The sequence below is a fragment of the Perognathus longimembris genome, chromosome 3, assembly GCF_023159225.1.
Source record: "Perognathus longimembris pacificus isolate PPM17 chromosome 3, ASM2315922v1, whole genome shotgun sequence".
In the NCBI taxonomy this organism is placed as follows: domain Eukaryota; kingdom Metazoa; phylum Chordata; class Mammalia; order Rodentia; family Heteromyidae; genus Perognathus; species Perognathus longimembris.
The window spans coordinates 90964811-90981010 of NC_063163.1; the positions used below are offsets into that span (position 1 = coordinate 90964811).

A 16200-nucleotide genomic window follows, 5' to 3' on the forward strand; every position below is an offset into this window, starting at 1 on the left:
GAAAAAGGTATGGCCTGGGCTGAAAATATGGCCTAGTGGTAGAGTGCTTGCCTTGCATACATGAAGCCCTGGGTTCAATTCCTCAGCGCCACATATATAAAAAAAAGCCAGAAGTGGTGCTGTGGCTCAAGTAGCAGAATGCTAGCCTTGAGTAAAAAGAAGCCAGGGATAGTGCTCAGGCCCTGAGTTTAAGTCCCAGGACTGGCAAGGAAAGAAAGAAAGAAAGAAAAAGAAAGAAAGAAAGAGAGAAAGAAAGAAAAAAAAGAAAGAGAAAGAAAGAAAAAAAGAAAGAAAGAAAGAAAGAGGCATGGACTGCTGTGTTTAAGCCACCTTTTATTGGGGGCATTCTCATATTTAGTAATAACCATAGTGTCTTGGAACTGGATCGTATTTAGCACATCTTCCAACACATGTTTGGATTGTGTTTTTTTTTTTGCCAGTCCTGGGCTTGAACTCAGGGCTTGAGCACTGTCCCTGGCTTCTTTTTGCTCAAGGCTAGCACTCTGCCACTTGAGCCACAGAGCCACTTATGGCCATTTTCTATATGTTTGGTGCTGAGGAGTTGAACCCAGGGCTTCATGTATATGAGGCAAGCACTCTTGCCACGAGGCCATATTCCCAGCCCCCTGGATTGTGTTGATTTTCCCTGCAACACAGCCATGAAGACTTCTACCCAAGTTGTTTGTTTGTTTGTTTGTTTGTTTGTTTTGGTAGCATTGGGGTTTGAACTGAACTTGCTACTCAGGTGCTATACCACTTGAGACACAACCCTAGCTCCTTTTTGTTACTCTTTTTCAGGGAGGACTTAATGGTTTTGGTATTATGTATATGTGTGGGGTGGGGTATTGAAGAGGTGGTACCAGAGGTGTGTGGCACCACATTCACTAAGATTAGTTTCCCTGATTTTTGGCCTGTGTTGAACTCTAACTTCTATGATCCTCTGAATTTCCCACCTAGTGCCTGGAATTACTGGCCGAAGCCACAGGGTCTGGATGCCCAAGTCTTTTCCATGTGCTATTCAACCACTAGGATGCTAGAGAAACTTCTTTTAGCCTGTGTAAGTGTTGGTCCTGGTGCTTGAACTCGAGGCCTGGGCACTGTTTCCTAGCTTTTCCCCTCAAGGCTGGTGCTCAACCACTGGAGACACAGCTCCACTTCTGACTTTTTGGTAATTAATTGGAAATAAGAGTCTCATGGACTTTCCTGCCTAAGCTGGCTTAGAACTGCAATCCTCAGGTCTCCGTCTCCTGAGTAACTAGGATTAGAGCATCAGTGCCCGTCTAGAAAGTTCTTCAGTGGAGATCTGGCCACCCCTCGTTCAAGATGCTGGATGCCTGCCTTTTTCCTCAGCACTTACACACTGTGGACAGCCACAGGGCTGCACGCTTGTAGATGGCTGGTAACCCAACCTTGGTGACCCCCCCCCCCCAGGGGCCACCCACTGTGCCAGCCAGGTCCGTGGGGCTGCATCCTCAGGGTCTCCTCTTGCAGGGCCGGGGCCAGGGAGGGTCTTCGGGCAAGGACCACTCACGAGGGGCGCCAGGGGCTGGCGTGGGGTGGGGTCCCGCGGAGAGGGCGGGGCCTTGGGCCCTCCTCCCCCCAGCTCAGTTTGGGCCAGAGCCTCTGGAGGCCCGACCGGCCCGGGGTGGATACTTTGTAGCCGTCCTGAGCAGCCCCGAGGCGCCAGCGGGCATCCAGGCATCCGCCGGAAGGGAGGAAGGCCGGGAGCGGAGCCTCCGAGGGCCTGGGTGGGGGCGTGGGTGGCGTCTCGCGGCCCAGGGGCTCGGGGCCGGGGTTCCGAGCACAGGTCTCCATTGGTAGCGGGGCCCGGCCGGGTGTAGAGGCGTGGCGCGCTGAGCTGAGGTGGGCTGGCGTCGGGGAGCCTCGGTGAACGTCGGATCCGCGCACGGAAAGGTACGGGCGGCCGGGTCCGTGCCCTCCCCCGGTCCGCGCGAGCCCCTCGGGGCGTCGCAGGCTCAGGCCAGGGTGCCCCCCTCCCCCGCCCTTCCTTCCACAGGGTTCCACCGGCGCCCCCTCCGGATCCCGTGGGGCAGCGCTGGAAGAAATGTGATCCCCCACCCCCGCGGGGATCTGCGGGGGGGCCCGTCTCCCCGGGGCGAGAGGCGCCGCGTGGGCCGCACTGCTGCGCCTCCTCCGGGGTCTGTGGAGGCCCCGTCCATCCCGGGCCAGCGCTGCTGGCGGGTGGGGAGAGCCAGCCGCAGGCAGACCCACGGCCCGGGTACACAGCTGGCTAGGTTTCCACCGCTTGGGGAGTGCGTGTCCAGCCTCTCTTGTGGAGCATATTCCATTGGGATGAGTTCCGTGGAGATAAGGTTTTATTCCTGAATGCCCATCACCAGCATGCTCCCCAGATACCGGCAGGTGGGAAGCTGCTCAAACTGCTACACTGCCTCTAGTGGGGATGTGCTCTAGGCCCCAGGGTTTTGTCTGGCAAACCTGTAACAGGAATCAGAGAACAGTTGCCGAAATATGAAAGGGTGTGTGTATAGGTTCGTGGGCACCTTGCCACTTAGCTGGCCTATCTCAAGGCCTCTGATGAACCCACAGAGGCCACAGAAGGAGTGAGAGGAATTGTATTCACAGTTTAAAAAACATACATTTATTGCAAAGGTGATGAATAGGGGTGGTGGTTACAGTTATATAAGTAAGATAATAAGTACATGAATTCAGTTTTAAACAGAACCTAGAGAAGAGGAAGGGTGAAGAGAGATGAGAGGAACAGGTAGGCAGATGAGAGGACAGAGGGACAGAAGACTCAGACAAATGAGAAGCATGGTTACAGACAACACCCAGGTTGGTGGCCTCTGCACAGCCACCTTCATGAAGGATGCAACTCTTTGGAGGAGGGGTTAGAATGAAATCTCAGGGCACATTAGACCACCCTTCCTTTTATTAGGTCCTCTCCTATTCTCCTACCTTACAAGTGTTCATGGGCTCATGGTCAGATATTACTTGTCTCCTGGAGTTGCCGTGAGGACTGACGGTGCCAGGACCTGGATCTTTGTTAGCGTTGTCTTGATTGTTCTGTGTCACAGAGTGGGCTGTCTGGGACAGGATGCAGAGTTTCCTGATGCTGCTGAGGAAGCACGGGGCCTCCTGTCCACCCTCAGAAGAGCTGGTAACCCTTGCAGCAAAGCTGTGTTGGGACCTTCGGGATGACCCTGCTCAGGTGCAGCCTTTGGTGGCAGCTGTTCTGGCTAGCCAGCTTCGTCTGCACCTTCTGGACAATGGAGATGTGGTCCTGGTTTGTGCTCGTGTTTTGGTCCAGCAGGAGCAGCTGCAGGCAGCCTGCCAGCTTCTGCAGGTAGGACTGGGGATGGGAGGGGATGCAGAAAGGGGTAGAGAGACTGGCAGCCTCCACTATCCCTAATTCAGTTAGGATAGCTCATGTAATAGTCAGCTGTGATGTTAGTCAAACAAAGACAAGTCGAATTGGTCCCCATTGCTCTGACCATTGCTCCTCCTCTTGCTGTATGGCCAAAGGTAAATCATGGGATTTTGCTGTGCCTCATTTTCCTGCCTATAAGGTGCAACTGAGAACTTGGATTATCTGTTTCTTTGGAGGCTTTATATGCATGTATATTGTGAGCACTGGTCTATTCATGGCTGACATGAAGTGTCTAGCACAGTGTCTGGCACACTGGCTGGTCTAAGGCCTGGTGGGGATTAAAGTGTTTTTGCTACTTGACTATAGTGGCACATTGTGGATAAATGGATTGGGACCCAGGTGCTGGTCTTTTCCCACTGCTCTCCTTAAGGTGGGTTAGTGTGGGTGGCAGATATAGGTCTCCACATGCTCCAGGGTGGGCAGGGGTAAGTATATCTCAACAAGCTCTTCCCACAGGAGTGCCGGGTGTCAGGAGGCAGCCAGGAGCTGGTGCAGCTCTGGAATGACATCCATTACTGCCTGGCCATGAAGAGGCTAGGCGTAGCCACCCTGAGCCCTGTGCAGAAGTTCCGATGCAGAAAAAGGTACCTCTTCATTATATTCCACAGAAAAACTTTCTCTGCTGGTTCTGTGAGGCCCCTGAGAGGTAGATCTCCCATCCAAACACCGAAAGGGCTGAGGTGGAAAGAAGTCTCAGTAAGCAGATTGTCACACTGTAGTGAGCAGTAGGACTTACTATGCTTCTATCACTAAACCACACTCCACCTGCCACTTCAGTTAGGTGGTGGCTTGAAATGGGTGCATATGCAGGGAGACTGCTCCAGATAGCCCTTGTTGCCGCTGGACCCTTTAAAGAGTTGGGGATAAGAATGTTGCCAGTACAGGAGAGATTCATGTCCCTTGTTCAGAAGCATGCCTGGCAAAGGATGGGTGCTGATTAACTTAATGGTTAATACTGCCAACATGATCATTAGTAATTAGACATTGTGCTAATAGTTATTGTCCCCATTGTGACCTTTTATGGATGAAATGTGATTGGGGAGTGTGGTGGACCAGCAGGAGACATCTGAGGGAAACGACCAAAGTCACCATGGGTAAGGGTGGGTGTGTTGGAGCTGAGAGGAGAGGGAAGGGCTGGGTAGCAATGTCAGTGGCAGCTAGATATATAGAACAGAGGACTCTGACCAGAAGGGCCGTGGTGGTGAGACTGGGTCATGAGGAGGCACATTCAGAGCAGTGCAGGAGTTGCAGACCATGAGGGACCAAGGTGGCTGAGATGTGTGCCAGCAGCATTAGGGCCCAGAGACCAGATTCCCAGGCAGATTGCTACAGTCCTGTGGTCACCATACATATTCCTGTGTGAGAGGCTGTGGATCTCACTAACTGGAGCTGGGGAGAGGTACCACTAGGAGGAGGCTTGTAGGACAGAAGGACCTGATCATCACCTTCCTCAGAAGGCCAGGTTCTGAATCAGAGCGCAGATGGTCCTGTTCTTTAGACCTTTCTCCACTGTCTTCCCGCAGGAACCCACCACCCCATTTCCTCTGCCCCAAAAGCCCCAAAAGCCGGAACTTCCCCCAAGTGGTTCGTCAAATTCTGAAGGACTTTGCCTCAGGTGTGAGCACCAACCCCAGCAAGGCAGAGAGGGTAAGAACAAATGGCTCTCCTTATCTCCTCCCCATCTATGGCTCCCTCTTCCTCTCGGTGGCTGTCCCTCTCTCCTGAGGCTCCTGGACCTTTCTCCACATTTTTCTTTCTCCCACACACACCCTTTAGTGGTGTGCCTCCCGGGGTGCTAGTGCTGGTTGACCTTTGCTCTCCAGGGTTTGGATTTTCTCATGGGGAAGCTGTCCGTTTCTCACCCTGCAATCTCTAGAGGCTCTTACTTCTTTGACCTGGAGTCCTGAGCCAGTGAGCATTGCAGGAAAGAAGAGGATCTCTGATGAGGGACAATGCAGACCTGGCTCTCCAGGGGTTAGAATGTCTTCAGCCTGGCCCTTTTCCTGGCTTAGGGCCTGGAATGCTCAGGCTTTATCAGCTCAGGGTTGGGATCAGCTTGGGAGGTAAGGCCTATGTGTCCTGTCACTGGAGAGCCTGCTCTCTCTGCCCTACCACATGCTACATGCTCTGGAGACAATCCTTTCTCCACTGCAACAGTACACTGACTGCTTGTGTGCTCTCCTTGCACAAGACAGGCTGGAATCGTATTCACCTTTTTTAGTGCATCTAAGCTGTCCCCAGCTACCTGTGTGCAAATTACCCCGGTAATTTGGGGTCAAGACACTGTAACTTTTGGTGTAGGACACTCTGGCTTTGGAGACGGGTTTGACAGCTGAGCAAGTATACAACTGGTTTGCCAGTTACCGGCGGCGCCAAAGATACATTCTCCAACGCATGGAGCCAGCCCAGCAGGCTGTTTCAGAAGTTCCATGCACAAAGGAGCCAGATCCTGCCCTCCAGCAGCCCTCCTGCAGTCCCTATGGTGACTCAAGATTTGTGGACAGGCCTCAGTGGTCAGGTAAGCTACTAGGACACCTGGCCTCCTCGCAGTTCGGGATGATTTATGACAGGATCCATTTGGCACAGTACTGGCCGTGATGGGCCAGTAGCTCCCATTGTATGTCAGGTTATCATGTGTTTGGGTGTCATTCTGGAAGTGAGGCATCACATGGCCAGAAGGAAGGGAATAATGAATAGATCTGGGAAGTGAACCAAGCCCCAGGATTGTAATTATGTGTGTTTTTTGGTTTTTGGTTTGGTTTTTGTTTTGCCAGACCTGGGGTTTGGGACTCAGGGCCTGGGTGCTGTCCCTGAGCTTCTTTTTGCTCAAGGCTAGCACTCTGCCTCTTGAGCCACAGTACCACTTCTGGCTTTTTCTGTGTATGTGGTGTTGTGAAATCAAATCCAGGGCTTCATGCATGCTAGGCAAGCACTTTACCAAAGCCACATTCCCAGCCCAGGAGTGTAATTATGGACTGTTGATGCAGACCAAAGTCAGACCAAGAGACAAAGAACAAATACTGGGATGACCCAATGTCATTTCTATTTCTGTCTAGCAGAGCTGCATTTACTTGTTGGACAGGAGACTGGAACATGCGGCTTCACATAGCCTTCTCTCTTCTCTGATCTGCTTTCAGCAGGATGTGAGAAAAGTGGGACTCTATGGTCTTCCACTCAAGCTTCATGGGATCCACTAGCCCTTGCCCTGGGCTTTCCTGGAGTCAACTCAATCTCAAAGCCACTGACTGCCAGGTATGGCCTTATATTCAGACCATGGGAACATCTTTCCTATTTAGCCCTGTACTTCCTTGGGTGGAGACAAGAGTGTTGAGTGGGCCTGGGTAACACTGGGACATCTGTTGGTGACAGATGAGGCTCCAAGGGCAGGGAAGCCATTGACAAAGAGCCCATATCCGGGTCCCAGAAAGGAAAGTTTCATTTGACTCCATGCTTTATCTCTGAGATCTAATCCATAGCCTGACCTCATGTGTATTAAAAAACAACAACAAAAAGAGTAAAATAGTTAAAAGGAAAAAAATTCAGGCCAGACCTACCATCTAAAGACAAATCCAACATCATTGGGTAGTGTTTTGCCAGTTTCATATTTTGTGGAGTTATAGCATTCAGTGTCTCTCAAATCCTCATCTGCCATTGTTGTCTGAGCCTCTCCCTGTTCTCTGTGCCCACTTGTGAGGAGGGATTAACCTGATAGGAAGACAAAAATGTGACTGACCCAGTGCCAGTCAACTTCAGATCTGGGGTTTAGATTGGTCTGCCTTGCAGTTGCCTTCTCATCACACTGTGCATACTTCACTCCCTTCCTTTCCTACATAATCTCACGACACAGCCTCTCCTGTGGTGTCAGCAGTGTCTGGCTCATATCACAGGTCTGTCACCATCCAAGTGTATGACACCAGGCAGGTTCCTGTGACCTCCCATCTGTAAAATGGAGTTGATGATTGGGCAGGCCTTGCAGGCTGCTGGGAAGGTTGAGGTAGGTTTAACAAAATCCTAGAAGCACATCTGAGACATTTGACACCTGAAACACATCATGAGCATTCATGAAATGCAAATTCCTTAAACTGTTATCAGCTTCGGCCTAATATTACTTTATTTTATTTATTTATTTATTTTTTTTTTTTGCCAGTCCTGGGCTTGGACTCAGGGCCTGAGCACTGTCCCTGGCTTCTTTTTGCTCAAGGCTAGCACTCTGCCACTTGAGCCACAGCGCCACTTCTGGCCATTTTCTGTACATGTGGTGCTGGGGAATTGAACCCAGGGCCTCATGTATATAAGGCAAGCACTCTTGCCACTAGGCCATATCCCCAGCCCCTAATATTACTTTAAAGCTTAACCATTATTTATAAATCAGTAATGTGTCTTGCTAATAATTTTCAGTTTTAAATATTTCTTTTTGTTTTTTTTTTTTTTTTTGGCCAATCCTGGGGCTTGGACTCAGGGCTTGAGCACTGTCCCTGGCTTCTTTTTGCTCAAGGCTAGCACTCTACCATTTGAGCCACAGCGCCACTTCTGGCCATTTTCTGTATATGTGGTGCTGGGGAATCGAACCCAGGGCCTCATGTATATGAGGCAAGCACTCTTGCCACTAGGCCATATCCCCAGCCCCAGTTTTAAATATTTCATGGACGGTACTGTCGCTGTGGATAAAGTGCTAAGGTATTTTAGGCTTCAAGTAAATAGCTTTAGTAAGTGTCCAGGGGCCAGATCTGTCAGTGGCCAGTCCTTGCACCACCCTCGGGGGAAGGGTCCACACTGCATGATTAGTGACATTCTGGGTGTCACAGTCTTCAGTGGCTGAATCAGGAAGGGAAGAAAAACCCCCAAGCTTGAGTGGTTCCCTTCTAGGCCCTGTTGCCTCTGCCTTTCATAGGACGTTGTTTTCCATATACCTCAGATCTCTGCTAGAAGGTGAAAGGTACCTAAAGGGACCTGACCGTGACCCTGCCAGCCTCAGTCCCATCTGCCTTGGGCCCAGCTTCTGCTCTCTGACTGCTGGCAGCAACGTGCTGGATCCTCCTGTGCCTGCCCCTGCGGCATGGATGATGTCCCTTGCACTACCGTCCTCCAAGGAAGCGTGCTTCCGGCTTGGGCAGCAAGCCCACAGCCACAAGCCGGACTCCAGGATGCACCTGCCAGGTTCCACCATGTCCATGTCCATTGCCACTGTTGGTGACCCTTGCCCTGCAGGTGAGTATAGTTTTCACAGAGTATAAGATTAAACATCATTACACTAGAACTACCCCAATGTTTTGTGGTAGTACGGGTGAGGCCATGATTGTTTGCTTGAATCTGTGTGGTTTGATGAGATCTAGAACCAGTTTGGAAGACAGAGATTCTTCCCATAAACATCTAGATTTTTTTATTGTAATTTGAAGAAAAATATACACCCAAATGAAGAATGAGACAGAAAAGAGTTGAAATGAAAGGGAACAGCTGCCTTTCTCTGGTTCTCTTGCAGTCATCTTACCTGTGTCACCTGTGCCTCAGAGAAGGGTGAATTCCTTAGACCTCCTTATTGTTTATCCTCAGCTTGGAATGAAATGTCTTACTTTAGTTTGTTTCTAAAATTCCATTGTAACTACAAGTAAGTTTAAATATGTTGTTAGATATTTGTTTTTGCCCTTACAATATGTCAGAATCTTATAAGGCACTATGGATTCACCTTACTTTCTTAGTATTCTATAAGTATAACTTTTCAGCTTTTGTTTTCCTGGAGTTGTGAATTGCCTTTTTTTTTTTTTTTTTGCCAGTCCTGGGGCATGAACTCAGGGCCTAAGCACTGTCTCTCGCTTCTTTTTGCTCAAGGCTTAGCACTCTGCCACTTGAGCCACAGCGCCACTTCTGCCCGTTTTTCTCTATATATGGTACTGAGGAATTGAACCCAGGGCTTCACGTATACGAGGCAAGAACTCTACCACGAGGCCATATTCCCAGCCCTTCTTTTTTTCTTATGTCATCTGCTCTTAAACTCCTATAGTATCTTCCAGTGTTTCAACTATCCCATCTGAAAACTCACAGCTGGAGTCCCTCCTCCCATTGACAAGCAAATGATGGCACCCTAGGTCTGGGGTGAAGTCATTGTGTCCAGTGCACCCCTAGCTGTTCTCTTAGTTTGTGCCACTGCTTTCCAGATTATGTCCAGTTTTTGGTCTCGTGACTCTCTTGTTTCATTACGGAACATCTTCAGTTAGCTTTGCAAGATGGTTTCTGTGAGAAAAATGTTTCGCATCCTTTTTTTTTTTTTTTTTGCCAGTCCTGGGCTTTGAACTCAGGGCCTGAGCCCTGTCCCTTGCTTCTTTTTGCTCAAGGCTAGCACTCTGCCACTTGAGCCACAGCGCCACTTCTGGCCGTTTTCTGTATACGTGGTGCTGGGGAATCAAACCCAGGGCTTCATGCATCCTTTCATGTTCTAAAAATGTCTTAATTTTCTCTCACTTTTTATTAACAATTTGGCAGGGACAGAATTCTGTTGAAAATACCTTATCCATCAGCAATTTGAAGACATTGTTTTTTTTTTTTTGTATTGAATCAGATGTATATTCTTAAGCAAATAACAGATTTTCGGAGGGCAGGGTTGCCAGGCCTGGGGCTTAGACTCAGGGCCTGGGCGCTGTCCCTGGCTTCTTTTTCCTCAAGGCTAGCACTCTACCACTTGAGCCACAGTGCCACTTCCAGTGCTTTCTATATATGTGGTCTGAGGAATTGAACCTAGGGCTTCATGTATACGAGGAAAGCACTTTAGCACTAGGCCATATTCCCAGCCCCATAACGGATGTATTTTATCTTGGAACTTTTGGGTTATTTTTTCATGTGATGTTATGAAACTTCACATATATGGACTTAGGTAGGGGTTCTTTAGATCATTTTCCTGTTAAGCCTTTTGGTAAAAAGAGAAAATCATCCCTTAAGCTTTTGGCTTTTTTTTTTTTTTGTAATATTCTTTGTCAGATATCCTGAGTTTCATGAACTCTGTAGGCATTTGCCATGTGGCTGTTTTTCCTTACTCTGCAGAACTTCAGACATTGAAGGTGGGACTTGATTTTCTCCAAGAGAGAATTTAATGATTTATTGTTTGATTATGTGTGATCTTGAATGTTTAAATTAATATCAGAGCTTTGTTTTCTCTACTCAGAATGTCCTTTAAATTTTGTGTGAATGAGGCATCAGCAGAAGTAGAGTAGCCACACCCCAGGTAGTCAGGAAGGGCCCTTTGACCTCAGAAGGTCTTGTGTATCCATTTACCAGGTTTGGTGGTCATTCTGGTAGCTAGAAGGGAGCAAAGCACAACTCTCACATCAGTCTACGTTTCTTTGCCTGAGACCAGGCTTTTAAATGCTAGTCATGCTACCCTATGGATGTAGTTTTGAGAGAAGTCTGCCCTCTCGGGTCTCCTATATCCTACACATGTGCCTCTCCAGACCTGAACAACTCCACTGTAGGCTCTGGTACTGGTTGTCAGGAAGTCTGGACTTGGAAAACACAGGTTGAAACTAGCACAATCTGACTTTCACATGATCTTTGGAGACTCAAAGGTTATTAATGCCAAGGTTCTGACATTTCCTCATTGTGGAGGGTGGCTGAGGACCAGGAACAGTGACCCAGGACTAACTTGAGACCATGGTTCCACATGTGTCAGTCTCCATTTTCTTTCCAGTGAGTTGTGTGTATGTGTTTTTCACCTGCAGGATTTACTGACCCACATCATGACAATTCCCAGATCATGTACTCAGAAGAAGGCCCTGGCTCAAGTGGTGAGCAGGCAGAGGGGGGCAGCTTCCTGGTGACACAGCCTCCATTGCAGGCCTGTGAATTTATCATCCCTCCCAGGTAAGGCTGAAGATCTGATGATACTCTCTGCAGGTTATGAGGTAGGGTAAGGTTGGTTTATAGACTTTTCACCTTAGTCTATACAGATCTGACCTTTTCTTACTGGTTCTCAAAAACTGTAACAGCCTCTCCAGCCTGCTACTTCTTAAAGCAGAGTGGTTTGTCTAGACCTCACAGCAGATGTGGGCATCCCATCCTTTGGATTGTGCTCAGGGCTCAATATTCAGTCAATGTTACCTTGGGCCCCATTAGCCGATTTCTGGCATTTCTTCCCTAAAGGCTGTGGAATTATCTACCAAATTGTAGTTTGGGTGAGACTTGGGAGGAGTTCAAATAGCCCGAGAGAATAAGGTGATGATGTCAATATTCTGGATTTTCAGAGATACAGAGATGACCAAACCCCATGAGGGACTTCAGAGACAGTGTGGTTGATAGATGGGTTGGTCTAGGGTCCTCTGATGGAGAGAAGATAATGGAAGCTCCCAGGCTAGAGAAAGGGACCAGGAGGCTGTGGATAGAAGAAAGGGATGGACAACTATGATAGCACAGTCTAGAGTCTTTTTGGAGAGGGTATCACCACTATCATATCCCAATGGACTTGTCTATACGAGGGAATCAGCAGGACTATATCCTCAGGATGTGGGAACCTCTTAATCTGGGAATTAAAGATCATATGACTAAAGTGGGTGCCCAGTAATGGCAGAAACATAAAGGAATATGCAAAATAGGAGAAGCATCCCCCACATCACATGTTGTGCTTGTTGAGATAGCAGAGTTGTGAAAGAACCCAAATCAACACAGATGCATTCACTTTTGCATTCATAGTCACAGTCAGATGGGGTGCATGCTGTAGCAATTCCTGTGTCCCCCAGTGGTTTGTCCACATGCCTATATTGACACTTCCTGTTTTGCCACCAACTCCCCATGCCTACCACCTGTAGTCCCCTGATCTGATGACTGTGAGCCCTTTTCTCTATGTGTGTGCCAATCCTGAGGTTTGAACTCTTGGCCTGGGTGCTGTCCTTGAAGTTTTTTGTTTTTTTCTTTCAAGGCTGGTGCTATACCACTTAGGCCTACAGCTCCACTTCCAACTTTTTGGGGGTTAATTGGAGATAAGAGTCTTCCAAACTTCCCTGCCTGTGCTGCCTTCCAACTGTGGTCCTCAGACCTCAGCCTCCTGATTAGCTAGGATTACAGACATGAGCCACTGGCACCTGTTTGAGTCCTTCTTTAAACGTCTCACCTAAAAGTGTATAGGTGGAACAAGCCAGTTTTCTCAGTATGATTTCCATGGGTACCGTGAAGCCACAAAGTCTGATGGAGGTTGTGTGTTTGTTTTTTTGTTTTTTGTCAGTCCTGGGGCTTGAACTCAGGGTCTGAGCACTGTCCCTGGCTTCTTTTTGCTCAAGGCTAGCACTCTACCACTTGAGCCACAGCGCCACTTCTGGCTTTTTCTATATATATGGTGCTGAGGAATCGAACCCAGGGCTTCATGTATATGAGGCGAACACTTTACCACTAGGCCATATTCCCAGCCCCAGATGGAGGTTGTGAGTGTACCCTTCTGCCTTCACCCAACAGGTCCCTGCCACCACAGAACCACAGATACGCTTTTGTCAGTGAAGACTAGTTGAAGTGGACCTGGGGGCATGACTCAAGTAGTAAAGCACTTGTATAGCAAAGATGAGGCCTTTTAGTTTAATCACCAGTATTGTCAAAAATATTACGTTGGGCTGGGAAAAAGAAGCCAGGGACAATGCCCGGGCCCTGAGTCCAAGCCCCAGGACTGGAAAAAAACAATTACGTTAAGCTGGGCTCTGGTGGCTAACACCTGTAATCCTCACTACTCAGGAGGCTGAGATCTGAGGACTATGGTTTGATGCCATCCTGGCAGGAAAATTTGTGAGACTCCTCTCCAGTTAACCACCCAAAAACCAGAAGTAGAGCCATGCTTCAAAGTGGTAGAGCACTAGCCTTGAGCAAAAAAGCTCAGGGACAGCCAGGCACCAGTGGTTCATACCTGTAATCCTAGCTAGTCAGGAGACTGAAATATGAGGATCATGCTTCAAAGCCAGCCTGGGGAAGGAAAGTCTGTGAGACTCTTAGCTCCAATTAACCACCAGAAAACTGGAAGTGGCACTGTGGCTCAAAGTGGTTACTAGCCTTGAGCAAATAAAGCTCAGGGATAGCATGCAGGTCCAGAGTTGAAGCCTCATGACCAACCGAAAGAAAACAAAAAGCTCAGGGACAGTACCCAATCCCTGAGTTCAAGCTCCAGGACCTGCATATACATACAAAAAAGCAGAAGTGGAGCTATGGCTCAAGTGATAGAGCATTAGCATTGAGCAAAACAAAAAATGTTCAGGGACAGCGCCCAAGCCCTGAGTTCAAACTCTAAGACTGGCACAAAAAATACCAACTGCATTTTTGTTTGTTTTTGTCAGTTTTGGGGCTTGAACTCTGGGCCTGGGCACTGTCCCTGAGCTCTTCAGCTCAAGGTTAGTGCTCTACCACTTGAACCACAAGGCCACTTCCGGTTTTTCTGGTGGTTAATTGGAGATAAGAGTCTCATGGACTTTCCTGCCCAGGCTGGCTTCGAACCGTGATCCTCAGATCTCAGCCTTCTAAGTAGCTAGGATGACACCAGCGCCCAGATTTAACTGCATTTTATAAAGTACTATGTGGGTAGAGTTGCACACTATGTACTCAGGTTTTTTTGTTTTGCTTCCGTTTCTCTGGCTTCTTTTGTTCAGTATAGCTTTTGAGATCCCCTTTGTGGTGGAGCATATCAATAACAATTCCTTTTATTGCAGAGACATAATCATCAGTGTGGATGGGTGACTGTGTGCATGTCTATTCTCTTGTGGCTGGCATCTGGGTGTTTGGGGAAATCTCATAGAGGTCTTTATGGATGTTCCTGCATATAGCTCCTCCTTGTAGTCTGTACATTTCCCTTCATTTCCCCTGGATCACACCTAGGAGTGTAATGGCCAGTGTGTTGGCATAGCTGGGACTCGCTGACCATTGTGCCTGTCCAGTCTCTGCTGTCCCTCCTCCTTTCCCTGACTTGGTCCTAAAGAACTCTCACCTCTCTCACCTTTGCCATCTACTGCTGCCCATCTGGGCTCACTGGCTCCAAATCCATAAGCTTGCTCTGATGCCTTACTCCAACTGCCCTCTGTGATCCCAAAGGCCCTTCTCCTGCCGTGAAGCACATTCCCCTCCTCACTAACCCTCAACGCAGAGGACCTGTGCAGGGAGCGTGTTCATAATCAGAGTTGAACACGTAGAATGGCTTGTGATTTGTAGATATGTCACTTGGGGGATCTTGTCATTTTGAGCCATAACCTGATGTGCAGATTCGAATGGTGTGTGTGGATTAGCCCCCCTGATACAGAGTTTGTCCTGACCCCTGTACCTTTCTTAGCTCTGCAGAGTTTGTGCCTGTGTCTACCATGGAGCTGAGCCATGACCTGCCCTCCAACCAGGTGAGTCCTGTTGTTTTTCGCCTAACCCAGTTACACAGCTAATAGCTGATGAGGGCTTAATTAGTACTTTTTAAATGAAGGAAATAGTGAACAAGGAGTAAAGACTCATCTCATGGTAGGACCTAAGTAGCCCCAGAGCTGGGCAGGGTGCTCTTGAGGCCAGAGAGCAGACAGGGTTAGAAGACACCCACGTGGGAAGATAAATCTTGGAGTCTGGCAGAGCACATCTCTATGTGTAATATACTGTGTTGGTTTCCAGATGCAGTGGTCTCATAACCAGGTCTCCTGTGATGCTCTCTGGGGAGCCAGATTGCTCCTTGAGTTTTCAGGAGGCAGCCTGGGCCAAGGCAACCCTGGGGATCAAAGCCAGCACCGAAGAAGCAGCAGATGTGGATTGTCCAGCTGTTCACAAGTTGCAGAGCTTTATCCTGAATAATTAAAGGTTCCTCAGGGATCACTAAGGGTTGTTTTTTTTTTCTGGAAAATGGAAGGTTTCTTTGAGTAGTTTGGTTGGTAATTCTCTCTATTGAAGGAAGCATCTGGCACATATTCACAGGGTCAAGTTGAAAGAGTGTCTGTTCTTACTGAAGCTCCTGATGAGTTCTGTTCAGCAAGGACTCCAGAGGATAGAATTTCCCTTCCTACTTCCCCATGCACAAGGCCTTCCCCACCCATCTGTTATCACTGTAAGGTATGGGGAGACTTCTGGCATTTCCCTTGAGTATGGAGAAGAAAATTTTGCAGGAGATTGTCCAGGAAGATTGGGCTAGGGTGGATTTCTGTACCAGGTGGCACTTCATTGTGACTGCAAAAGAAATGTTTTATTCAACTATATTAAAGTTTAATGTTTTGAATGTATCTCAGTTTCCACTTATACAACCAGACATCCGTCCAAATCTAGCATATAGATTAAAGCCAGATTCTCAGTCCTGGGCTAGTGTATCATTACGGCATTATGTTAATTAATTTCTCAGCTACTGTAGTGATGGTCATTGATTGTTTTCAGTGTCTATTTCATAAGTAGCATCGGGCTAGGTATCCATGTTCTCTTCCCCTTTGCTCTTTACTTGGTTGTTTGAATTTGTGGGTGGGTTTTGGAAGCACAAGGAGTAGACTGTAAATCCGGAGTGTCAGTGAGCACCCATTGTGTTCTCAGCCAAGAATCTCCACATCAGACCCCAGGCCTGCTTTCAGATGCTCCAAAGCTGGTCTGTGAGGGACAGATCACCTTCCTTTCCACTGATTATATGCATAAGATGTGGAGCCATTACTGGAAGACCTGAGGGTGGAGTCAGGATCTTCACTAATTAGAAAAGAGAATTTTGGCTGCACTCCAGTGGTTCACACCTGTAGTCCTAGCTGCTCAGGAGGCTGAGATCTGAGGCTCATGGTTTGAAGCCAGCCCAGGCAGGAAAGTCTGTGAGACTTTTAACTCCCACTAAACTACCAAAAAAA

At 48.3% G+C, this 16200-nt stretch overlaps 1 protein-coding gene across 1 annotated transcript; it reads left to right on the top strand.

Moving 5' to 3' along the window:
- The first annotated feature begins 3076 nt into the window (after nucleotides 1–3076).
- Anhx (anomalous homeobox) lies at nucleotides 3077–15412 on the top strand. The gene is made up of 9 exons (XM_048340720.1): nucleotides 3077–3325; nucleotides 3866–3993; nucleotides 4933–5056; nucleotides 5711–5927; nucleotides 6547–6661; nucleotides 8325–8617; nucleotides 11116–11257; nucleotides 14685–14745; nucleotides 15005–15412. Exons 1-9 carry the CDS (start codon nucleotides 3077–3079, stop codon nucleotides 15179–15181), a joined length of 1506 nt encoding a protein of 501 aa, XP_048196677.1. The 3' UTR covers nucleotides 15182–15412.
- The last annotated feature ends 788 nt before the right edge of the window (nucleotides 15413–16200 follow it).